The sequence below is a fragment of the Oncorhynchus clarkii genome, chromosome 10 (genome assembly GCF_045791955.1).
Source record: "Oncorhynchus clarkii lewisi isolate Uvic-CL-2024 chromosome 10, UVic_Ocla_1.0, whole genome shotgun sequence".
NCBI classification, from domain to species: Eukaryota; Metazoa; Chordata; class Actinopteri; order Salmoniformes; family Salmonidae; genus Oncorhynchus; species Oncorhynchus clarkii.
The window spans coordinates 54058846-54085966 of NC_092156.1; the positions used below are offsets into that span (position 1 = coordinate 54058846).

Here is a 27121-nt window from a genome sequence, read left to right on the forward strand (position 1 = left end):
ACAGAGATCCTTGATGAAAACCTGCTCCTGAGTGCTCAGAACCTCAGACTGGGGTGAAGACAGGACAACGACCCTAAGCACAAAGCCAAGACAACGCGGAGTGGCTTCGGGACAAGTCTCTACATGTTCTTGAGTGGTCCAGCCAGAGACCGGACTTGAACCCGATCGAACATCTCTGGAGAGACCTGGAAATTAATGTACAGTGACGCTCCCCATCCAAACTGATAGAGCTTGAGAAGATCTGGAGAGAAGAATGGGAGAAACTCACCAAATAGTGGTGTGCCAAGCTTGTAGTGTCATACCAGGAAACTCAAGGCTGTAATTGCTGCCAAAGGTGCTTCAACTAAGTACTGAGTAAAGGGGCTGAATGCTTATGTAAATGTGATATTTTTTATTTATTATTAATTACAAAACATTTCTAAATAAACAAGTTTTGCTCTGTCATTAGGGGGTATTGTGTCTAGATTGATGAGGGACAATTTTAGAATAAAGCTGTAACCTTACAATGTGGAAAAAGTCAAGTGTCTGAATTCTTTCCAAAGGCACTGTATATGTATCAGAGGCAACCTAAGCATTATCCCCGATGGCCCAATAGTTTGAGGGACAATGCGCTCCATCACAGTCAGCTAATTTTGACGTATGACTGATCGCACCCACCCTCTGACTCCCTCCCTTTCTTCAGGCTGCCTGAAATCGACTCGGCCCTGCAGGTGCTGTCGGAGATCCTGCAGCAGCTGACCAATCAGAAGAGCTCCATCGAGGGGGACATCCACACCACGTTCGATGAGTTGCAGAAGACCCTGAACGTCCGCAAGAGTGTCCTGCTCATGGAGCTTGAGGTCAACTACGGCCTCAAGCAGAAGGTGAGGCCCCCAACATTTGATAAATGGGGTGGGGGGGGGGGGGGGGGTTTGAGTGGGACATTAATTAGAACCTTTTCTTGTAGGTTTCTGATTTGTTTTGGCAATTTGTTTAGTGCACACAGTCAATATGATACGAAATTAGAGGCAGGTGGTCAATGAAGGTAAGTAGTTTAATGATTAGGAGATAAAGGAAATAGATTTCTAAACATGGGCATAGTTTTTAAACCAAGAATGAACAGCATTATACTCTGAATGTAAACAAGAAAAATAGTGAAAGTAGATGCTTCCCAATCTGAAAATCTAGTATTTATTGAAAGCAGTAGATGGTAATTTTACAACATCTGAAACGTTTTCTGATTCCAACGTGCCTTCCTAGAAACAGATCTCTATCCTAAAATATTAAATGAAACCTGTATTAATAAAGGATAAATAACATAGCAATATAAATAAAGTCCTCTGTTCATTCTACTATCCCACACAGCAGCAGAGGCTCTGTTTACACTGCTTCTACTTTGCATGCCAGTGGCTCAGCTGTGGATCAGGCTGTTCTCTGAGAAATGATTAAATAAAACATGGTTTGGGGAGGGCTGGAAGGGAGGAGAGACTGACTGCCAGGGCAGAGAAGCTGATGCCCCACCCAGCCCAGAGAACCAATCAACCAGGCTGGCCTAGTGCCCAACGCCCTCCCCTTAGGGAGCAGAGCACCATCACATGGGAATGATTCACCAGTAGGACCTGCTGGCTAGAGCAGACAGAGTGTTGCACAAAGGAAGGGAGGACTTTAATCTTTCTGCCTTTTCCTATAGGGTGTGGACTGTGGACACTATCTATTTTTCTATATCTAGGCTTTGGGGTTGTCATTGTGTTTATCTAGTTGGTAATTTAGGCTTTGAAAGTGCGGTATCTTTCTAGCTAGCAAGCTAGCTGAGCTGTTCATGTTTAAAGAGAGGGTGAGTCTTGAAAGCAGAGAAGGGTTGATAAAGTGGGTAGGTACAGTGGTGTAGGTTTCCACAGTGCACTGAGCTAAGTGAGTGTGCACTGTATCTCCCTGCCCTTGGTACGTCCTCTTTCTCTATCTAGAATATCTTTGTGTTATTCTTGCAGAGTGTGAGTCTTATACAGTATGAAGCAAGGTTTGATATAGATAGTGGTGGAGAAAGTAGTTTTGGCTGGGGACTTTGAGAGCTCAATGGCTTCTCGTGTGGTAGAAGAGGATGAGTGTGATAGCCAGATGCAGGTGAGAGACAGTGAGACTGTGTGTGTGCGTGCGTGTGCGATGCTCAGTGTTTCAACCCAGCCCTGTAGCATTTTTGTGCTGTGGTGTTATGTTAACAAGTGATAACTTTGATAGTTAGTCGACCCTCTTCCATATGCCTATACCAGTGGATGTGTCAAAAGTCCACTTAGCTTAGTCTGCAATTCTATGTTTATTCTTGGAAATGGAAAATGTAGCTTTATTCTCAGTACAGCAAATTAACTGATATTCATGTGGCATGTGGACAGCTGTCTAAAAGCAGATGTGTGTTTTCATTTGTTGTGTGTGCATTTTTCTAGTTCCCTGCTTGCAGTGTATATTTGCATGTGTCTGTGTGCACACATTTGTTAGGTGAATGTGTTTGTTGATCAGACGTTGGACAATGTTTGTCTATTTACATTGACAGATTGTATATATATATATATATATGTATGTGTGTGTGTGTGTTGTCAGCCCCTCACACTGACAGGTGTCTGCATGACCACATGTGCATCTCCATTCACACCTGACACCCTTCTACGCCCTCACCCTCTCTACTATCCCGCCTCCTCGCTCTTTTCCCCTCTCTACATTGTGTTTCTCCCAGGTGCTCCAAGCCCAGCTGGACACGTTATTCCAGGGCCAGGATGGCATCAACAGCAGCTGCAATTTCACTGAGCAGGCCCTGAGCCACGGCACCGAGGCCGAGGTCCTGCTCGTCAAGAAGCAGATGAGCGAGCGACTCAGCGAGTTGGCCAGCCGAGAGCTACCCCTACAGCCCGGGGAGAACGACCAGCTGGACTTCCTGGTGGAGACGGAGGGCCTCAAGAAGTCCATCCACAATCTGGGTACTATAGTTACAACAAATGCTGTGGCGTCCGAGACAGTGGCCACGGGCGAGGGCCTGAGGCAGTGCGTAGCGGGCCTGCCCACCTCTGTCACCATCACGACCAAGGACAAGGACGGTGAGCTGTGTAAGATGGGGAAAGCTAACATCACGGCGGAGATTGCCACGCCGGACGGCAGCGTGGGCGACGGCGAGATACTGGACAACAAGAACGGGACGTACGAGTATCTGTACACGGCGCCGAAAGAGGGTAGTTTGACGCTGTCGCTGCGTCTGTACGACCAGCATATTAAGGGGAGTCCCTTTAAGATTAAAGCGACAAAGTCGGCCGATGTGTCGCCCAGTACAGAGAGCGCTAAGAAGAGGTTGAAGTCACCGGGGAGTAGCCACGTCAAGCAGAAGGCCATCAAGAGGCCAGCCAGTATGTACAGCACGGGGAAGAGGAAAGAGAACCCCATCGAAGATGACCTAATTTTCAGGATCGGTAATGGTTGCCTTATCATTGGTGTTTTAACAGATTTAAAGGGAAGGTTCAACTAACACATTTAAAGGGACCATTCACCTAATACATATGTTATAGTGTTGTACGGTATAGGGTATACCGAAACATTTGTACTTTTTTGATACTAGAACATAAAAATCGCTTCGGTACTTGAATTCTGGTTATTTTCAGTATTTCTGTAAAAATGTGTTTCACGGATCAACTCTATCGCTTATATTGTGAGGCGCACACCGTGCCTGCTCCACTTACTCATTGATAGCCTGCACTTGGAGTCTGGACTGCATCATGTTAACTTCTGTGCAGAGTTGGGAGCTAACACACTTGAATAATGCGCAAACGAAATGTTGAAACTGTTAATTACTGTTCGCAAAACAATGTCCATACAGGCTAGATCACTTTACAATGCAAGGAGTCTTGGTAGCATCAAGCTTTGTAGGCTAACTTTCCCTGCTAGTTTACAGCGGAAGCAAACATCAATTTACTACCGTAGTACTTTATTTGTGATTTAATATGGAGACTGTAACGCAAAATGTACTGATTTGAAAGCTGATTGTCACCAAAAACTTTATTCATTCACTTAATTGGTCTCCTGTTGAGTATGCATTCACCTGTATTGTGAACAGGCCTAGGCTATGTTTACATTTGAGTAATTTAGCAGATGCTCTTATCCAGAGCGACTTACAGTAGTAGTGAGTGCATACATTTTCATACTGGTCCTACGTGGGACATCGAACCCACAACCCTGGCGTTGCAAGCGCCATACCAACTGAGCCACACGGGACCAAATTTACCCAGTTTATCAATAGAGATTTACCATTCAAATACATTATTACCGTTGATGTTATGTAGTTTGATTAGTAAAAACAAAGTCCAATTGATTTTATGATTGTATAATTGATTTAACATTTTGATGTAAAAAAAAGAAGAAGAAAAAGTCCAAAGATGCCAAACAATTGAACAGAGCAGTAGCTGACTTTTTCTGTCTGGATCAAGTGCCATTGACTTTGGTGAAAATACATTTTTTTTGCTGTGGTATCATTTTGGTGTCAAGTATTGTGATGGTATCAAGTATTGTGATACTAAACCTGGTATTGGTATCAAAGTCAAAATTCTAGTACCATGACAACACTAATATGGTTATGAATTACTAGTCAAAGTTTTTGTGTGGAAATGGGACAAAGTTACTCAGAGAACTGACCAATGTAAGAATAATACAGTTCACTTTATCAAAAAAAAATCATATGTCAAAATGTTTTCACTTTGGAAACTCTTAATCTACACTCATAGGATGAATAAGCATTACGGGGGAATTTGACACTTGTTTATTTCATGCCTTCCAGGTACAAAGGGAAGAAACAAAGGGGAATTCACCAATCTACAGGGTGTGGCTGCCTCCTCAGTAGGCAAGGTGTTGATAGCAGACAGCAATAACCAGTGTGTTCAGGTAAGGGAACTGGCTGGAGAATGTCATCTCTAGCTCTATTTCATAGATCACTCATTAAACCCCATGTCATTTATGCCACGCAGACCTTGACTGAATCCCAAATGGCACCCTATTTCTTAGTGCACTATTTTTGACCAAGGCCTGTTGAGCTAATGCTCAGGCATTACTGTTAGAGCTAACAGAGGTCTCAAGGCCTCAAGGCAAGGTTACCCGTCGCACAAATGTAAAAACATTTGGCTTCAAGAGAGAACTAGCAGTCATAAAATGGACTGCAATAATAGATTGCGTTTACATAACCACTTTGAGAACTAGTGAAAAGTGTTAACACTCTACAGTAGGATGTCTTATATTCAGATGATACCAGTTGTTCAAGGTAGGATCAACAAGCACTTTATGCTTCTTCTCTTCGCCTGAGGGAGATATCCAAGGGAATTGTGGGATGACTCATCATCGCTATTGAACATAATTAGCTTGGTGAGACCTGCACTTTGTCATCTCCATGGAGACCAACCATCAGTTGTCCGTCCTCCCTTTAATGCATTTGATTTGAAAAGGGCTGAGAATATGTTCCATCAAATGAACATACAAGCACTTGTGTTTTGTGATTTCTTTTTGTTGTTGTTGTAAATTTGCGTTGTTGATCTGTGGATTTACATGGCTTGAATACCAGATGAATAATGGAAATTGACAAAAAAATAGGTTTTAATTGATTTATTTAACACAGCACACATTCATTTTTGAGTGAGCACATAATTTGTTGTTTTATGTAATAAAGATTAGGCATGATAAAACAAGTTTCTACTGTAGTTAGACTCTCATTCAAACCAGTCAAAAGTTTGGACACCTACTCATTCAAGGGTTTTTCTTTATTTTTATTATTTTTGTAGAATAATAGTGAAGACATCAAAACTATGAAATAACACACATGGAATCATGTAGTAACCAAAAGGTGTTTAACAAATCAAAATATATTATATATTTTTACATTCTTCAAAGTAGCCACCATTTTCCTTGATGAAAATTGTGCACACCAGCTTCATGTGGAATGCTTTTCCAACAGTCTTGAAGGAGTTCCCACATATGCTGAGCACTTGTTGACTGCTATTCCTTTACTCTGCGATCCAACTCATCCCAAACCATCTCAATTTGGTTGAGGTCGGGGGATTGTGGAGGCCAGGTCATCTGCTGCAGCACTCCATCACTCTCCTTCTTGGTCAAATAGCCATTTCACAGCCTGGAGGTGTGAAAAACAAATGATACTCCCACTATGCGCAAACCAGATGGGATGGCGTATCGCTGCAGAATGCTGTGGTAGCCATGCTGGTTAAGTGTGTCTTGAATTCTAAATAAATCACAGACAGTGTCACCAGCAAAGCACCATCACACCACCACCTCCATGCTTCAAGGTGGGAACCACACATGTGGAGGTCATCCATTCACCTACTCTGTGTATCACATAGACACGGCGGTTGGAATAAAAAATCTCAAATTTGGACTCATCAGACCAAAGGACAGATTTTCACCGGTCTAATGTCCATTGCTCGTGTTTCTTGGCCAAAGCCTCTTCTTTTTGGTGTCCTTTGGTAGGGGTTTCTTTGCAGCATTTTGACAATGAAGGCCTGATTCATACAGTCTCCTCTGAACCGTTGATGTTGAGATGTGTCTGTTACTTGAACTCTGTGAAGAATTTATTTGGGCTGCAATTTGAGTCTGGTAACTCTAATGAACTTATCTTCTGCTACAGAGGTAACTCTGGGCCTTCCTTTCCTGTGGCGGTCCTCATGAAAGCTAGTTTTATCATAGCGCTTGATTGGTTTTTGTGACTGCCCTTGAAGAAACTTTCAAAGTTCTTGAAATTTTCCGCATTGACTGACCTTCATGTCTTAAAGTAATGACGGACTTTTGTTTCTCTTTGCTTATTTGAGCTGTTCTTGCCATAATATGGACTTGGTCTTTTACCAAATAGGGCTATCTTCTGCACACCTTCTCACTACACAACTGATTGGCGCAAACACATTAAGAAGGAAAGAACAAGGCACACCTGTTAATTGAAAGGCATTCCAGGTGACTCCCTCATGAAGCTGGTTGAGAGAATGCCAAGAGTGTGCAAACCTGTCATTAAGGCAAAGGGTGGTTACTTTGACGAATCTCAAATATATTTTGATTTGTTCAACACTTTTTTGGTTACTACATGATTCAATATGTGTTATTTCATAGTTTTAATGTCTTCACTATTATTCTAATGTAGAAAATATTAAAAATAAAGAAGTAGGTGTGTCCAAACTTTTGACTGGTTCTGTACATAACAGTGGTAGTTAGCATCTAGCTCAGGTCTGTTCAATTCCGGACCTGGAGGGCCAAAACATTTGTTTTTTGTTTCTACCTGGTAGTTAATTGCACTCACCTGCTGTCAAAGGTCTGAATTAGTCCATGAATGGAGGAGAGGGTGAAAAACAGAAGTGTTTTGCCCGTACAGAAACGGAATTGAACAGCCCTGCGTCTAGCTCATCTCTCTGAAGTCGTTCTACCTTGACCTAGTCACACTGGTATCTTTTGACTGTGAGTTCTCACCAGAGCTCTTTGAGGTGTGTCTGAAGAGATTGTCTGAAGAATAATCTTCTGAAATAGACTGGATGAAAACAAGACTCGGTTAGGAGCTCTGACTGCTCAGATGTTTTGTTTTGATTTGCTGTATATCGTGGTGCTTTTGCAAATGTGAAAATATGGCAAACATACTGTAACGGTTTTGACTTGAGGTTATTTTTTTATAGGGGTGCCAGGTAGGTTGTGCCTACCAGAGAAAACATTGGTTTCTCCTTTTGTTGTTTGGGAGGGAATGAGTCCCATCTGGTCCGTCAAGTCTACACCATACAAAGGACTTATGTAAACGTCAGAAGGGAAATCAACTTTTCATAAACCCTTAAAACATTGAAAGAACTTCAAAAACAACTATTCTTTTGCGTGGGTTGTATTAGCAACATCAATGGATTACACACACATAATAATATAACACAATGAGTTCTGGTTCCTCCAGAAATGTCCTGTACCTCGGGCCTAAAAAGAGTCCCGCCCGGTAAGGAGTTCAGTGAACTCAAGTGACTTGTCACGCAATGTTGGTCCGTTCATTCCGTGTAGCGTAAACCCAGTATTAAATCATACAATCAATATAACCATTTTACCACAGAACTTTAAAGCGTATCTGCTCTTACTAATTCCTCAACTACATCTAACTACATAAATCATCACCGTATACATCATATCAAAACAAATGAAATACCGTATACAAAAAAGGTGGTAGTCAGTCGGTCAGTCAGACAATCCAATCCGCCACCAGATCTCCAGCGGAGAAAGGCCACGAAGAATAGAGAGGAGTAGTCCACGGACGCAAAGAGTGGATCCGATCCTGGGTAAACTCTCAGGCTACAAAACACACGTTTAACAGCAACAAAACAACCGGAATAGAGAAGCTTCGGGAACACATCCTCAGTCACGTCTCCATCACAAACGCCACTTTTGCGCAGCTGATGCTGGCTATTTAATTGGGAATTAAAGGGCAAGCACCCTATTGGAAGGAGAAGCACTGAGACGGCTCAAAATAATTCAGGGCCGTCACACACCCCCTCCCCTGGAAAAAGCCGACCATTGCCCTGGAAGGCACATCTTGGTCGGGGTAACCGAGAAAGGTCTCCTCATCACTTTCCTCTACAAAAATTCTCATGACTTTTTGGAGCTCACGCTCCTCAGCTGAGGGGTCACAGGCCTTAAGGTGTGAGACTTCTGGGTCTGGGAATCCGAGAAAAGTCTCCTCACTTTCCTCTTCAAAGATATCCAAGATCTTGCGGCGCTCAATCGCCTCCAATTCCTCAGCCGAGGGGTAACAGGCCTTAAGGCGTGAGACATGGACAACGCGCATATCTTCACCTGTGTCCTCTTTCACCACTCGGTAGTTCAAAGGGCCCATCTGCTCCACAATCCTATATGGTCCTTGCCATTTAGGAGCGAGCTTGGCAGAGAAGAATTGTTCAGCTTTCGAGTAAGGATGAGAGCGAAGCCACACCCGATCACGAAGCTGAAACTGCATGTCTCGTCTGTTCTTATCATAATTTCTCTTCTGCTTGAGTCGAGCCTGGGTCATGTTCTTTGAGACAAGAGCTCTCAAGTCATGGAGATGGACTACCTGGTCATAGCAAGCAGCGTCTGGAGTAATCTGCTGGGGCTGTAGCACCATATCCAAGGGTCCTCGGAGGGGACGACTTAGGTTCAGCTCTGCAGGTGTGACTCCAGTGGACTCTTGCACAGCAGAATTCAGGGCAAATCGAAACTCGTGAAGGTGCTTGTCCCAGTGTTTGTGCTGGGTCCCTACATAGGAAGCAATCATTGTCTTCAAGGTTCGATTTACTCTCTCAGTGAGATTGGTCTGTGGGTGATAGGCCGTGGTCAACTTCTGTCTCAGGTTCCATCTTTGGCAGGTCTCCTCAAAGAGATCAGAGACAAATTGGGAACCTCGATCAGACAGGATGTAATCAGGCACTCCCCAGCGAGTCAGGATCTCTTTCGTAAGGATGTTAGAGACGGTCCTTGCTGTGGCCTGACGCAGGGAAAAGAGTTCCACCCACTTTGAATAATAATCAACAAACACAAGCATGTACACATTCTGATTGGAGCTTCTAGGAAATGGACCCATCAAATCCACTCCTAGCATTTCCCAAGGTCGGGTAACCACCGTTTGCTGCAACTTGCCAGCAGGCTTTCTACCTTCTGGTTTGTACATTTGACAAACCTGACAGTTTCGGATGTGTGACTTCACATCCATGCTCAGATGTGGCCAGTACAGTAACGCTTGCAACCGCTTGTAGGTTTTGAACCTGCCCAAATGACCAGCTAATGGGTCTTCATGGAAATGTTGAAGCAGTTGTAGGCGTAGAGTTTCAGGTATGTACAATTGGTAGAGGGTTCTGTGTGGTAGTTGTACAACACGGTAGACTTTGTCTTCCAGGATGGTCAGCTTTGTGGTAGGATTGACCATCTTTTCTCCATCTTCCAGGATAGTCTGGTACAAAGCCTGTACTTCTGGATCATCCTGTTGGGCTTTCCATATGGTCTCATCAGAGATGGGAAAGTCTGTTTTGGGCGAGTCTCGACTGCTTGACAGGACAGTAGCACATGTAAAATGAGGGCCACCGTTATCACAAGCAGGAGCCCTGGATAAGGCATCTGGAACAGTGTTGTATTTTCCTTTCCTGTATTCTACTGCAAAGGTGAACTCTTGCAACCGTAGAGCCCATCTTATGAGTCTGGTGCTTGGTTTGTTGGTCTTGAACACCCACACAAGGGAGGAATGGTCAGTGACCACAGTGAAGTGTCTTCCCTCCAGGTAGTACCTCCACTTTTCCAAAGCCCAGACAACTGCAAGGCACTCTTGCTCGGTTGTGGAGTAGTTCCGTTCTGCTCCATTCAATGTCCGACTGGCGAACGCTAGCACTTCTTCAGTGCCAAGTCCAGTCTGTTGGACTAGGACAGCACCAAGTCCAACATCACTTGCATCAGTGTAAACAACAAAAGGGGAATCAAAGTTGGGATGACCTAAAATGGGAGGTGTGACGAGGTGTCGTTTCAGGGTTTCAAAGGATGTCTGGCACTCTGCCGTCCATAGGAATTTCACTCCTTTTCGCTTCAACGCGTTGAGGGGTTCTGCCACCTGGGAGAAGTTCGACACAAACCGATGGTACCATCCAGCCATCCCAAGGAACCGTTGAAGGGCCTTGAGTGTGGTTGGCACAGGAAAATCTTGTACCGCCTTGGTCTTTTCAGGATCCACATGAATGCCGTCGAAAGACACAATATGGCCAAGGAACTTCAGGGAAGTTTGGCAGAAGTTGCTCTTCTTCATATTCACGGTCAGACCAGCTTCTCTTAGCTTGTCCAACACTGCTTGAAGATCTTGAAAGTGTTGTTCTCTGTTCTGGGAGTAGATAATTATATCGTCCAGGTAGACGAAACAGATCTTCCCTTTGAGCTCCCCTAACGCAATCTCCATCAGTCTTTGGAAAGTGGCAGGTGCATTCTTTAATCCAAAAGGCATCACCTTAAAGGAAAACAAGCCCTCAGCACAGACAAAAGCAGTCTTGTCCTTGCTTTCCTGGTCCATCTCAACTTGCCAATAACCACTATTGAGGTCAAGGGTAGTGAACACAACAGCGCCAGACAATGACTCCAGGATCTCGTGGATGGTAGGAAAAGGATAGGCATCAGTCTGGGAAACATTGTTGGTCTTCCTATAGTCCACACAAAATCTAAGACCACCAGTCTTTTTTGGGATGAGGACAACAGGAGCAGCCCAAGGAGAGGAGGAACGTTCTATTATATCTTGTGTTAACATATCATTAATGAGTCCCTTTTGGATGATTAGCTTCGCTGGGGACAAACGATATGGCTTTTGCTTGATCGGCATTTCCTGTGTAAGGAATATTTTGTGCTTCAGGAGCCCGGTGCGTCCTAGCCTTGAAGTACATACATCAGCATTATTCTGCAGCTGTTCCAACAGCCTTAACTCCTCTGGATGTTCCAGCTGAGCTCTTCTTACAGCCTGTAAAAGGAGATCGTCAGAAGGATTATCAAGGGTTAGTGGTAACGGAGCAACGGCAGAGAAGACTGCCATATTTGAACCCCAATCATGTAACTTCGTAGCTTCTGATTGGAAGAAATGCTTCTTGCTCGGATTGTATGGAAACCAGTAGCAATTGTGTGCGATATCAATCTGGACACCACTGAAGTACATGAAATCAATTCCCAACACGACAGGAAAAGCAAGGTTCTTGGTTTGTAGGATCACCGAAGGAATCATATAGGAGCGGTTACACAGGCGGAACTCTACCTCACTCCATCCAAGGGGTCGTTTAGCCTCACCATCCGCCAGATAGAGTGGACCTTCTGTCCACGACTTCAAGTTGTATTGCGGACCTTTAACCTCCTTCCACAGTTTCTCATTGAGCAGTGTGTAGGATGGCCCGGTGTCCAGGATGGCTCTTCCTGTCCATGGGCCTATGGACAGGGGTAACACCAGTTGGTGCGGTATGAACTGAAAGGAAGGGGATGTCGATGGGGGGGCGTAGGCAGTGACTCTTGGGATTTCAGCTCTGGTTAAAGCACCCAGAGAAGGATGGTCATTCCTGCGAAGAGAGTTAGGTGTGTTGGCCTGTTGTGATTTGTGGTTTCTGGAAGGGTTTTCTTGATACGGTCTTGGACATGTAGCTGAAGAATGTCCCTTTTGGCTACATCTCCAACAGAACATGAGAGGGGTCATGGCTTGAGACTCTGGCTGTTGTTGATGGTCTGTCTTGGGTAACGGTTTGGGTGTCTGTTTCTTTCTTTGGTCATATTGCTGTTGGCATTCTCTGTCCTTCTCAAACTGCTGTCCCAAGCGAACCAGTCCATCGACAGTGGTGACTCGTTCTCGGAGTTGACTGGCTAGTAGTGGGTTGATGTTCTTCAAAATCAATTTAATGACCTCTTCCTCCTCAATGCCAGGTTTCCACCTTCTGCACAGGGAGTGGTAACCGTATGCAAAGTCACGGATACTCTCTTTCTCTCTTTGTACTCGATTCCTGACTCTGTCTGCCAACTCATCTGTGTAGTCCTCAGACAGAAATGCAGAGGAAAACTTGGCCTCAAAGTCAGCCCAGGAGGTAGTGGTGAGACGTGCCACATCCCACCAGTCTCGAGCTGTCCCATGCAACACATTCCTCAATGTGGCAAGGAGTTCTTCGTCAGCCAGGGGATTGAGGGCAAGAAAGTCACGACATCTTTCTAGGTACATTAGCGGATCAGGACTGTCATCTTTTTTCCCAAAGGTGGGAAATTGCAATTTAATGGGCATCGCCCCCACATGACGTCTACTCAAATCACCATGAACAAACGAGCTAGGAGGGATTGAGGAAGTAGAGGGGAAGGGAGTTATCGGACAATGAAAATGAACACCAGGATGCATGGTGGATTGCATCCTGCAAGGGGTGGCTGTAGCATGGCCTTGTCTTGGCTCTTCAGAGGTGCCAGCTTGGCCCTCAGTGGTCTGAACAGAAGTGGACACCAGAGAAACTCTGTGTAAGGAGTTGTGCCTAATGGAGGCCATGTCCACAGACACGTCATCCAACATTTTAACACAATTAGAGAGCTCTGTTTGCAAGTGGTCTACAGTGTTAACCATGGGAGAAAAAACAGAATTAACGTCCTTGAGGACCTCAGTGTGATGATGTTGCAGGCGCCATTGGAGAGTGGCAGTGAGTTGGTTTCGTTGGTAGTCAAACTGCCTGTCCATGGCACCAGTAATTTCCCGTCTTCCACTCTCACTGAGCTCTGTTAGCGTGTGGGTTAGAGTGCTCAGTGAGTTTCTGAATTCCATGGCACTCCGTTGTTGCTCTTCCCTCAGACATTTGAATTTATCGTGGATAAGAGTTTGGAGATGTTGTTGAGTCCGACGAATATCAAGGATGTCACCTTGAAGTTGTAAAACTACAACCTCTGGAGATAAACCAGACAATGGAGGAAGGTTGGGTGTCAGATGGAGGGCTGGCTCAGTACTTTCACACAGATCCATGTCAATAAGTGAGTAACTGGTTAGACCTCCTGTGGCCTGTGGTCCAGACCGAGCATTCAGATTCCCAGGGCTCTGGCCCAAATCAACTCCATTATCTCCATTCCCATTGACAGGTATGAAATGGATGAGCACATTATCTTGGGGTGAATCCATTGTTTTAATTCCACACAAAAGATTTGCTTTGGTTAGTTCTCAATGTTGTGTTGTCCCATCTGGGGTGCCATTTTTTATGTAACGGTTTTGACTTGAGGTTATTTTTTTATAGGGGTGCCAGGTAGGTTGTGCCTACCAGAGAAAACATTGGTTTCTCCTTTTGTTGTTTGGGAGGGAATGAGTCCCATCTGGTCCGTCAAGTCTACACCATACAAAGGACTTATGTAAACGTCAGAAGGGAAATCAACTTTTCATAAACCCTTAAAACATTGAAAGAACTTCAAAAACAACTATTCTTTTGCGTGGGTTGTATTAGCAACATCAATGGATTACACACACATAATAATATAACACAATGAGTTCTGGTTCCTCCAGAAATGTCCTGTACCTCGGGCCTAAAAAGAGTCCCGCCCGGTAAGGAGTTCAGTGAACTCAAGTGACTTGTCACGCAATGTTGGTCCGTTCATTCCGTGTAGCGTAAACCCAGTATTAAATCATACAATCAATATAACCATTTTACCACAGAACTTTAAAGCGTATCTGCTCTTACTAATTCCTCAACTACATCTAACTACATAAATCATCACCGTATACATCATATCAAAACAAATGAAATACCGTATACAAAAAAGGTGGTAGTCAGTCGGTCAGTCAGACAATCCAATCCGCCACCAGATCTCCAGCGGAGAAAGGCCACGAAGAATAGAGAGGAGTAGTCCACGGACGCAAAGAGTGGATCCGATCCTGGGTAAACTCTCAGGCTACAAAACACACGTTTAACAGCAACAAAACAACCGGAATAGAGAAGCTTCGGGAACACATCCTCAGTCACGTCTCCATCACAAACGCCACTTTTGCGCAGCTGATGCTGGCTATTTAATTGGGAATTAAAGGGCAAGCACCCTATTGGAAGGAGAAGCACTGAGACGGCTCAAAATAATTCAGGGCCGTCACAATACCAACTCTAACAATTCCAGTTCAATAATTGAAAGGTGTCATTTATTTATCATATCAAGCAGGATTTTCAAATGATTTCCTTAAAGGACTGAACAAAAAAGAGCCCTCACTATCCATTGATTTAAGTTTTATATTTCAAAGCATTTTGACAATCAGATTCAGGCCCGTGTTTCTTTTGCAGATCTTCTCTAACGACGGCCTGTTCAAGAGTCGCTTTGGGGTGCGTGGACGGTCTCCAGGGCAACTGCAGCGGCCCACAGGAGTGGCGGTCCACCCCAACGGTGACATCATCATAGCCGACTACGACAACAAGTGGGTTAGCATCTTCTCCAGCGACGGGAAGTTCAAAGTGAGTTCAAAATGTATACAATGCTGTCATTTATCTTGGAATCCACACTAGATATCGCTCTGTTCCACTTTACTGATTGAGTCTGGATCTGGAACCCTCAGTCTGGATTCGGACCTGAATTCGTTGAAATATTTAGTGCTGCTTTCTAACCATCCCAATTGTCGGCCCGAGTGCCTCTCAATTGGAGCAGGTCCAGACTTAATAATTGAAGTGAAAATATATTGAAATGGAGGGCTATTCAGTTTGGATTCCGGTCTATTCCGTCATGTCATCTAATAGCTGCTGTCAGAATTGCTTTATCCTAAGTGATGCTTTGCATGGCTGATGCTTAAAAAAAATAGTTTCCCATGCCACTATGAGACTTTGACGTTAGCCTGAAATGTTAACCTGAAACATGAACCTGTTTGCTATTTCTTTATATAAAATACCCAACTGAAATACTGGGGTATTATCCACTGTCCTTCCTGACTGTTCCTCTATCTCCCCCAGAATAAGATTGGCTCGGGCAAGCTGATGGGCCCCAAAGGCGTGTCGGTGGACAGGAACGGCCACGTCATCATCGTGGACAACAAGGCGTGTTGCGTCTTCATCTTCCAGCCCAACGGCAAGCTGGTCACCAAGTTTGGTAACCGCGGAAACGGCGACCGGCAGTTTGCAGGTACACTCAATGGTAATGGTGTTGCACTCCCCTCTCCACTCCCTGTCTTTTGCTCCCACCACCTGCATGCGGAATGAGGACTCCCCCAGGCAAGTGACCTTTAGGATGTGACCGTGACCTTTTGAGCTATAACATTTTATTTGATCAAGAGGGACTTCCCGCATGCTCTTCCTAATATCTCGAAGCCCATTTATTTTGTCAGTCTCGTGTGTGTGTGTGTGTGTGTGTGTGTGTGTGTGGTTTCCATTCAATTCAATATTTACATTTTCAATTAACCCAACCTTATCTTAAAGGGGCAATCAGCGGTTGCAACATCCATTTTTGGACTTATAAATTAATGATATGTACCCATTGATTCTTATAGAATATAACTTGTGCCTCATCAGCTTACTTCAACTGACATATCCCATCAGAACCCAAAATATAGCTTGTTTTACTACAATGTTTGTAAACAAAGTAAATAAAACAAATACTGTACAGCCTCAAAACATGATTGAAACTATAATTTTGTATTCATGGATATCCTTGCATCCATAGCTCTGTCTTTGAATTTGAGAGCAGTTACATTTCTCCTGCCCCATCCCCCCTCTTTTTACAGAAACAGTGGTGGGGAGTACGCTTTGTAATTGTTTCAACTGCTGATTGCTGCTTTAAAGGTATGGGTTAACCTTACCTAAACGTGACAGAGTCCATCGTGTTTCCATTTTGAAAATAAATGCTTTATTGACGTTGCTTTGTTTTTTTTCTTCTTCTGGAGTAATAGGCCTATATAATCACTTGTAAACTTTAGTCATGTGAATTAAATATAACATTTCTAAATATTGTCCACATGAAATCCAATAATTTAGATTTACCTGAATGGCAGCCATGAAGTACCCAGCAGGAGCAGCAGGCTGGTAGGAGATGATCACTGGGTTAGGGTTGGTCCTCTCCTTGTTTTGGTTCGTGAGGAACTCGACACCTTGTGCTGGGGGCACATATAGTGGCTTGGTGGCCACAAATGACTTTTGCCTTGCTAGCACACATGACCATCCTCCTAAAGCATCTTACCAGTCCATGCCCAAGTGGGGACACTTCAGGCTGAGGAGTAAGTTTCACACAGCCCTATGTGCTACATTCACCCCTTAAACTTACTCAACAGCGACCCCAGCATTGACCTGAGCGCAACTGTAGATTCTAGTCACTAGGCACCACTGTAAAGGATATTACACTTGCTTAGCGAGTACCACTTCCTCCTGATTCGGCTCACACAGAGGCTCGAACCCAGGACCTCTGTCTTGCTAGCACACGTGACAGCTCTCCTGAAGCATCTTACCAGTCTGTGCCATGCGAAAAGCTAGCTATTCCGTGGTGCAAGTGGGGCCACTTTAGGCTGTGGAGTAAGCACTACACTGTGCTACACTAGCAGATTTCTGTATTATTTTGTTATGGCTCTTTCAGAAGTCTCATTGGACGAAGGCATAGCCTTTAGACTGCCCATTCTCGTCACAAACCAGCTTGCTGGAGAGAATGTCTCCGAAGGCTGATGGTCTTGTCCAGGTTCTTAACAAACGTATTTCCCACCCTGCTCTTTCTCAAGGATGGGTCACGCTGAGACCACATGATCCGCATAGGTTTTACATGAATGCTTTCTAAGTTGCTCGTGTCCAGTGCACGCTCAGTATCAGCTGGGCTAAGAAAGTTGACATAAGTGCTTCTCAGTGAACGACGGGTGATTTGGTCCCTTGTAATACAAAACCGCGTCAGTCACCTCAGGATGAAGATCACCAAAGTAAAGGGGAGGCCCTGGGGTTTCTGGGCCCATTGGGAGCCATGTATAACGAAGCATACATTCTTGTGCTGTCCACGCTGGTTTGCTGGCAAATACTGCTACTGCTGATGTAAAGTTGGGGCGAAAAAAAATAGCGAAAAGTTTGTTTTGGCTGTTGATAGTTGCTCAAGATAACAATGACCGGAAAACGAAAGAATCTCAGGTTTTGGAACCCCCGGAACCCCTCGTTTTTATGTCATAACACAAGTCATGTTTGATACTTCAAGTCGATATTCGCGTCATAAGGAATTCCGCTCAACCACGCCCACAAATTGGGGAAAATTATTTTCAATTGACCCCCATTGTAAAAGAGCCAACTTCGTAGATTTCTTTTGTTATACTGAAATAACAAAACATGCCGAAAAGCTGCGATGTTATTCAATGTACCCGAGTTGCGCAGGAGTCTAAGGCACTGCATCGCAGTGCTAGAGGTGTCACTACAGACCTGAGTGTGATCCCAGGCTGTGTCACAGCCGGTTGTGACTGGGAGACCCATGAGGCGGCGCACAATTGGCCCAGCGTTGTCTGGGTTAGGGCATGGTTTGGCCGGCCAGGATGTCCTTGTCCCATCGTGCTCTAGCGACTCCTTGTGGCGGGCTGGGCGCATGCATTCTGACTTCGGTCGCCAGTTGTATGGTGTTTCTGACACATTGGTGTTTTCCGGGTTGAACCAGCAGTGTGTCAATAAGCAATGCGGCTTGGCAGGGTCTCGTTTTAGAGGATGCATGGCCCTTGACCTTCGCCTCTCCTGAGTCCGTATGGGAGTTGCAGCGATGGGACAAGACTGTAACTACCAATTTGGATATCACGAAATTTGGGAGAAAAAGGGGTATAAAAATCCCAACCTTAAGGTTTGCAATGCTCCCACATAGGGAAATGGAGCCTGCGAGAAGAGCCCTGTTCCTTCAGGGTATTCGGCATGGGCAAGTGGGAAATGTGGGGACCTGGTGTCCAAGTAGACTACACGTAGTTGTGTGTGGAAAACATTTAATCACAGGTATGACTTATTTAGTACAGTCCGTTTGAAACTCCACTCTCTACTTGAAGCTGTATAGTCCGTTTGTTGTTGTTCTTGGCTAGCTTAATGTTCTGGTCGGTAGCTAGCTAGCACTCACATGGCTGCTAGCACCATCATGAGGGAAGCCCTACAATATTACACTTTTCTAAGTAGACAGAACGCTTAGGAGCAGGCAGTGTTGAAAAGTCATCTTTAGACATGTACTTTTCTTACATGTAGTTTTGTAATTGACTAAAACAAACAGACAAAAATAAAAAAGCATTTGAAAAAGGTCAAGTTTTTGCTGTGAGCCAATGGGGTAACCTAGGTAACCACAGGTTGTTTTCCCCACAGGCGGCCGTGACATTCTAATACCGAATGGGACTATCAAATATAATCTATCCAATACTTTCTTTATTGCATCATAGTCAGTTAGAATTCATGATTTACATAGTAAATGTAAGTAAGCTAATGAATCAAATGTGAAAACTGTAAAAAACAAACAAACAAAAAATCACAGTAGGCCTGAGCCTACACATAATTAGCAAATGACCTGTCAAAAACAACCATCTGAACAGCAGGACTCTCCAGTAGGGGAGAGTGGGGTAAGTTGAGACATTTTTTAAATTCATCATCACTCCATCAAGGGAAATATAGTTTTCTTTCTAACAAAAACATCTACATATATTTCAGGATGTTATGTATCCCTGGAAATAATCACAATTAATGTAAACATTACAGTTTTGAAAAGAAATAAAGAAAGTGGTCTCTTGGCATAACTTGTTGTATTGTATTGTATTGAATGAAATATGAGACCGACCTCCTTGATTCAGTCTCATGTGGGGCGGCAGGGTAGCCTAGTGGTTAGAGCGTTGGACTAGTATCCGGAATGTTGCAAGTTCAAACCCCCGAGCTGACACGGTACAAATCTGTCGTTCTGCCCCTGAACAGGCAGGTAACCCACTGTTCCTAGGCCGTCAGTGAAAATAAGAATTTGTTCTTAACTGACTTGCCTAGTTAAATAAAGGTTCAAATGAAATTGTGTTTTTTACATTGGATAAAAGCAGAGAAACAGAGCTACAAAATGGTATATCATACACTGCATCTGAGGAACAATGGGGAAGTATTTCTGCTTTAAGTTGATAAACGTGTAACCTCACTTTTGAGAAAATGGCCTTGGAATGTTTTGGTACCAACTGGAGAGCTCTTCTTTGCCCATTCACCATCGTTCACAACCTCTTAAGCTTTAGCATGACCCATCTCTTTATTACTCGCCCTAGCAGAGCTGGTTAGGCTAAGAAAAGCTGCGTTAGACAGGATTACCTACACATACTAAGCAGCTCAAATAGACAGAAGCGTGCTATATGGCGCTCGTAATATAAACATTTTATTCAGATGGCATACAAGTTTGTTATTCAGGCACATGAAAGTTCACAAAAAACGATTCAAATGACTCTCCTGTAAAGTAGTGACCCGCGCCATGTGCCTAGTTTCCTGAAACTGGTCACATATTACAATTACCCTTTTAAAACCATTTCTCTTTATTTCCCAAACACAAAATTCAACACAATTACAATAGCTTCTTTGTCAAAAAATAAATGTAATAAAAAATGGGACCTTACCACTTTTTTCCATATGGTTTCCTAGAAACAAGGGTGGCTCAACTTACCACACTCTTCGCTATAGCTTTCCATTTCAGTTAAATATTTTTATTTGCTTTAAAAATGTGTTAATGATTACATAGTTTATTATGATATTTGGTTACAGTTTAACAGAATAAAATGCATACAGTGTAATCCGTTTCTACATATGTTTTGGCATGTCTTTCATAAACATATCATATCAAATGATACATTGTTTTAAATCAAGACATGTTCGACTTTGTCGGCGGTGTCTTTAGTAGTTTTACTACATTTACATGTAGGCCGTGGTACATGGCAGCTGACGTGTGTACACAGCACATAAAATGTATTAAACAAGGAAACAAAAACAGTGTGTCAGGATAGGAGCTGAAGCAGTTTGTCTTGGTAGTATCAAACAATGGCTTGAGCGGTGGGAGGCCATTTAGCAGCGCACCTCGGCATCCGCAGCCGTCCGTAGCGTAGCCGTTTAACTTTTGTAGCCATTCTTCCATACAAACAAGTAGCACCCACTTGGGTGATGCCCCGGCAGCTCATCACTACTCATCGGTAGTCCAGAGTGGGCTATTACAATCCTCAAGCCTCTGCCATCACCCGCAAGCCATCTCCACTTTCCTCTGTTTCGTTGTTTACGTTGCCATAGGAGCAGGGTTAAATGCATGTACTATCTCTCTGTTTGATCCAGGTCCTCACTTTGCAGCAGTCAACCATAACAATGAGATAATTGTTACGGACTTCCATAATCATTCCGTGAAGGTAAGACCATCTCACCAATTGCAAATGATTTGTTCCCTTGTGGAAAAAAAGTATGTCTATTTTCCCGTAAAAAGGATGTGCACCTTTTTTATGAAAAAGGGATATAATAATAATTGATTTATTCAGCTTCTCTAGCGCTTTTCAATACAAAAAATGATCTTAAAGCACTTGAACAAGCTGTAAAATTGTGTGTATACTTATTACTATGAGATTATTAACAGAGCACCAGTCCAGTATTGAACAACAATTATATTCTAGGAAGACTTATGAGGCTTATAGAGTTATTTTAGCAATAACTCTATAAGACTAACATTTTAACAATACTAATTATTGGCTTATCTGAAGGTATGAATTATTTTGAGAATCAATTGGAGTTCTTTAACAGAATAACAAGACAAACACAATTTCTTTGAACAATCAACATTTAATAACACTAATCTAAATATTTACAAACATAATGAGAATGATCATGAAAAGGTAGGAAATAGATTGGAAGACCTTGAGATCCTGAACATTAAATTATGTTCTCCCCAGTCTGTGATCAAAGTCTTCTTGATGGTTCAGGCCGCATAGAGGAGAACAAAGGAAGAAGATGGTCTGTGTGTGCTTTCCCTGTTGAATTGAGGTACCTCCATCAGGTTGCTCCTTTGGTCCTGAGTTGGTGTCCTTATGCTTGTTGCTCTTCTCTGTTGGCTCCTTTGCCTGAGTTGCAGAGGCTGTGGTCTAATTGTCTTATCCTTCTTTCCTTGAAGACGGTCAGCTTAAGGGTACCGTTCTGGCTACACTAGCTCTAAGTTGTATGTTTTTTCCTGAGCCTGTTTAGTGCGTGGGCACTTCCTTCCCACTGTATTTACTGGATTAGAGGTATTATTCCCGAAATATATACTTCCCCCCCTAAGTTATCAGTTACCGGTTCTGGCCATTAAAGGCAAAGGTCCAGGACTTATGGTCGGCCCGCTGGAGGTTCAGATCTTTTTCAGGAGCAGACCTTTTATAGTCCTGCTAGGTCACATGGTATCACCCCTAGGTGTCGAGCCATTTGTATGACCCATTGTCTTGGAGATAAAGTATTTTGGGGAGAAAACCTAAAGTTGGTTAGGGTCAATTTGACATTGTGTTCAGCGGCCTCCCGGCTGCCACCAGAGAATCTGGGTTCGAGCCCAGGCTCTGTCGCAGCCGCCCGCGAACGGGAGGCCCATGGGGCGGCGCACAATTGGCCCAGCGTCGTCCGGGTTGGGGAGGGTTTGGCCGGCAGGGATATCCTTGTCTCATCACGCACTAGCGACTCCTGTGCCGGGCGCAGTGCACGCTGACCAGGTCGCCAGGTTTACGGTGTTTCCTCCGACACATTGGTGTGGCTGGCTTCCGGGTTGGATGTGCATTGTGTCAAGAAGCAGTGCGGCTTGGTTGGGTTGTGTTTCGGAGGACGCATGGCTCTCGACCTTTGCCTCTCCCGAGTCTGTACGGGAGTTGCAGCGTCGAGACAAGACAAGACTGTAACTACTACCAATTGGATACCACGAAATTGGGGAGAAAAAAGGGGGAAAATACAATTTAAAAAATAAATAAAAAAAACATTGTGTTCAGCATTGTTCAACATGACATTCAAACGACACATCGCTACAAACAAGAATAAAATAAAACCGCTATATGATATAGTAGATCTGGACTATGATTTTCAGACAGTGTTGAACGTTTTGAGTGTTTCAAGCCTCCAACAGATGGAGCGACAGTCAAGATGGAATCGCATGTCTTAAGCAAAGAAATTAGGTCAATGGGGGGAGATGAGCAGGTCCCCCGGAGACTGGCAGGCAGACCGCACAGTTCACTCTGCATTGAAGGCATCTCACTCGCGCCTTGTCCCCCCGCCCTCCGCCTGACTGCGATTTCTCCGTAGCCGTTGACTCTCTGGTCTTGTAGCGTAGAAAGAGATGTTTATTTTTGAGCTCTCCGGTCTCCATTCACTCAGGATATTATGATGACGGGCCGCTCATAACTTCGGAGGAAACCTCCCGAGCGATGACGTCGTCACTGCCAGCTCGCCATGAATTAGTCCTCCTCATTGAGTCATGAGACCGTATAAATAACAATGAAAAATAGGACACTAACGTTAGCTAGCTAGTATGGTAGCATCACTAGCTAGCTATCACGAGACAGCTGATTTGCAATGAATTCATGGGCAGTAAACAAATAGACCTAATCCAGATTTAATATATAAACATTTGGCTATTCAAACCCCCCTCCAAAAAAATATAAGATTCCAACAAAAAACATGTAGAAATGATAACATATTTACAAAATGTCCAGCGGCTCTCTGCCTAAGCGATCTCACAGCAACATGGCATCAATTGAACCAAATGATGATGTATGTACCTGTTTCTTTATATAAAAAGGGATTGTGTACCTTTCTGCAGGTGTTCAACCCTGAGGGGGAGTTTCTTCTGAAGTTTGGTTCCAACGGGGAGGGGAATGGCCAGTTTAACGCCCCTACGGGGGTGGCAGTGGACGTCAACGGGAACATCATCGTGGCAGACTGGGGCAATAGCCGAATACAGGTGAGGCCAAAGACCATGGAAGTGAGACCAAGGTCAGGGAAGTGGGAGACCTTGTTTTGGTGTTAACTAAAATGTCAATGAAAACATTTTTCTTGTCCTCTAGCATGCTCTTTAAAATATAATTTTATTATCATTTTTTTTTTGTTAGATGTATTATATTTTCATCTAGAGTAGTCAGTTAGATTAGTGGTATTTCAAATGTATCTCTCTCTGCACTCTCTCTCTATCTCTCCTCCCCCTCTTTCTCTCTCTCTCCTCCCCCGCTTTCTCTCTCTCTCCTCTCTCTCTCTCTCTCTCCCCCTCTTTCTCTCTCTCCCTCTCTCAGGTGTTTGATGGCAGTGGTTCGTTCCTCTCCTACATCAACACATCGGCAGACCCTCTCTACGGTCCCCAGGGCCTGGCCCTCACCTCCGATGGCCATGTGGTGGTGGCTGACTCTGGGAACCACTGCTTCAAAGTCTACCGTTATCTGCAGTAGCCCTTGCACACTTAGTGTACACACAGACACACACACACACTTATGCGTACACACTCACATTCACATATTCACACACACGAAGACTTGCACACACACACCATCCTCAGTACGGAGTAATGGGTGGATTTGCACTCATCCACTTCACCCACTAATTCAATCCCGCCATCCATCACCGTTCCATACAGAACCTCTCTCTAACAGTTCACCCTGACGTGTGCCTCTGTAGCCTCCTTCGTGAACTCTGACCTTTAAGCTTGTCCTCCACTGACCCCCTGGACTTCATAAGAGAAACCCTGCATTTTCCCAGAAACGTATTTTCTAATGTCAGCCATGGGGAAGAGGAAGAAGGAGAATCGGTCATGTGATGTAGGTGGAAGAGACTATGATTGAGATCTCTATGGATTGGAGGATGGAGATTTATTCGACTAGTTTCTGCCCCTGCCCCTAATGTGATATACAGAAGTAGTAGGGTGAAGTTGTCCCTAGATGCTGATCTTGGCTCAGTTCTGCATTTTCCCCATCAATAGTTAAGGTTAGGATTGGTGGAGTGGAAGCTGATCCTAGATCTGAACTTAGGGGAAACTTCACCCCAGAGCTGATATACAATACATTCCTTTTTGTTTAAAGGGATTGTTGGGATGATGAAAAATGATAACTGGGTATCATGGTTAGGTTGGACCAATTCTTCCTTTTGTTATTTATTGTTGTGACATGACACTTGATGTAAAACTGGAAATTAATGTTTATCATGCAATGAAATTAAAGTACAGAAGTTGTTGCTAATATTAGTTTGACGGTCAACAATGTGTATGGAAGTGAGATTGAAAAGAAGTAAAAATCAAAAATAAAGTGCCTGGACTTTAATCACAGACTAGCTCCAAAAATATGTCTCAATGAATTAGATTGTTTCCCTTTCTTGGCATCCCCCGATTAGTATTTGGCATCAACGATCACCGCAAAGTAATCTCCGGCTAAAGTAGCTTTTAGTAAAAATGTTCTCAGTAAAAATAAGTTATCTACAGGTATCTCTACCCACCTCACCTGTTCAATTTCATACATAGAACCTCAAATATATCAGGGTATTTTTTAAGCATGGTATATATAACAAGTGCATGCAACGCTGTCCGAAAACCTTCCCACAAACATTTGTGAAACATTCCCAAACATCTGCAAAACGTTTGTCAAAGATTGCAGCCATCTACAGGAAGCAATCTAAGTTTGGTATTGATGACATATTTTGTGACATCACCCAATGGTTACATTCTGCTTAGGAGATAGTCATTTCTATTTGTGGGAGTGCTTTTTTCAATCTACACCACCACCACTTTATTTACTTATTTATTAACAATAAGGAATTCACATACTGCTCAATGTATGATATATATTATCTTATTTCCTCTAGTCCGGTGGTTTCACACTTTGCTTATCTTCCTCAATAATAACAGACAAGGTATTGTTGCTCAATGCAAAATATTGTGTGTGTGCGTGTGCGTGCGTGCACGTGCTGTAAAATACAATAAGGGACACTTCACATTAAACTCTTTATGATACTACTTATGATGGCTCAAAGCATTCTTGGATGTTAAGTTCACTTTCAATGAGTCCTGAAAATGAACAATGTAGTTATACATCTGTGTTATTCTTGCTACTCTGCACTGTAGGTCATTGTAGAACTGTTAGAAACGGTAACAACAATATTGAAACTGATATTACAAACCTGTCATCTCTTACCTCCCATCCTCAATTTTTGTGCCCTTTTTGTCTGCTGTCACAAAAACTATTGCTACTACTCATGTGTAGTATTCTGATACTGTAGCTGACACTGTCTAATAGTTGATCTAAAAAAATAAATAAAATGGCTAAACAGTAGATTTAATCTGTGTGAATAGACTGCACTCTGTTTCAAAAGGTAATTAGCCTACATCATAATAGGTTCAGCCTTCAAATATGCTCTTTTTTTTTATGCGTCCATTTTGATTAATTTAGATTCGAAAGCACTTGACTCACATCAATTCATTACTTTCATGTACATAGTTTCAGGCACCCATTTTGTATTTGTCCTCAAGTTATTTGTTGTCCTCGTCCATGTTGATACCCTGATGCCAAATGGAAGAAGTGCCCATATCCTGTAAGTTTAGCTCTCAGTAATGCAGCAAGTGTGATATGCAACTTAAACATTTTTGTACAGAAAGTAAGTTTTAGTGGCATTGCAATGACTGTGTTGTTCCATTCCACCCACTGAATGTGTATGTAAAACTTTTTGAAGATTGATTCCAAGTGTTATGAATGTCATGCACATGGTTAATGTCAGACACACTGACTTTTTTTCCACCTCATTACATTCCAACTTTACACAACACCCTGTTAAAAACTGAAGTGTTATTCCCTTTCACTGTATCAGAACATTCATATTTAAAGTCAGATTTCCCAAAGCCCTAATATGCTTGCAGTATGTGAAAACATTTTCTCAAGTTTGACCATTCCATAATTTGATGTTTATTTCCTCTTTGTGTACAGCACAGAAATAAAGTATTGCATTCCTGAAAAAAAGTGTTTTGTGAATCCACTTCAATGAATAAGAAAGAAATAGCATGTAGATGAGAAGCTTCAATTAAACACTTATGTTGTCAAAAAGGCATCAATTCCAAAGCTATTTCTGTAGACCTTTCTTGCAGCCTCTGGTAAAATCTTCTCACTGGGGAATTGTCCATTAGGAAGAATCCTAACCTTTGTTATATTCCATTTTCCCACCCCTTGGTACAAAGACACTTTGCTATTTGAGGATGTGCCACCCTCTTTGGTACTGTCATCACCAATGATTTATGTATATTATGACTGACAGGGGGTGCTGTTTTGACACCACTGTTCCTCTATCTTGCCACTCCCAGACAATTGTAAAACATTTTGGAAAGTATAGAAAGTAATTGATTGTCTAAACATTTTTTTATTGCAGACATAATGCATACTTTTAAATGATATGAGCGCTCAACATAAAAATAAAATAAAACATTTTCTTTCAAGTTTAATTCTTAGAAAATACTCATGTTATTGTTCACACTACAACAACAAAATACTTCAACACATCAGAGGAAGAAGTGAAGCGAGAGGTTTTCCTTTCGCCAAAATCGGTCAAATAAATCAAATGCGTTTCCATGGGCTCATTCATTTTTGACCTAAGCTTGTCGCCTGCCTTTCAACCATTGAGATGGCACATTGTTAGGTGCGGAGACATGAGCATCATCATTATATACAAATATTTGAAACATGTTGTCCTTGAAAGATTGA

General features: G+C 43.2%; 1 protein-coding gene across 5 annotated transcripts in view; it reads left to right on the forward strand.

Moving 5' to 3' along the window:
* The window catches only part of LOC139418788 (tripartite motif containing 2a), a 72068-nt gene extending 45682 nt beyond the window's left edge, over nt 1–26386 (forward strand). For 3 of the 5 annotated variants that reach the window (XM_071168493.1, XM_071168491.1, XM_071168492.1), the window contains exons 5-12: nt 683–863; nt 2705–3428; nt 4787–4890; nt 14775–14942; nt 15432–15612; nt 20733–20803; nt 23218–23358; nt 23684–26386. In XM_071168493.1, coding sequence (XP_071024594.1) covers nt 683–863; nt 2705–3428; nt 4787–4890; nt 14775–14942; nt 15432–15612; nt 20733–20803; nt 23218–23358; nt 23684–23836 — 1723 coding nt within the window. In that variant the 3' untranslated portion in view covers nt 23837–26386. The remainder of the gene's footprint in view (nt 1–682; nt 864–2704; nt 3429–4786; nt 4891–14774; nt 14943–15431; nt 15613–20732; nt 20804–23217; nt 23359–23683) is intronic. The other 2 variants (XM_071168494.1, XM_071168495.1) reach the window with 1 other exon arrangement.
* The last annotated feature ends 735 nt before the right edge of the window (nt 26387–27121 follow it).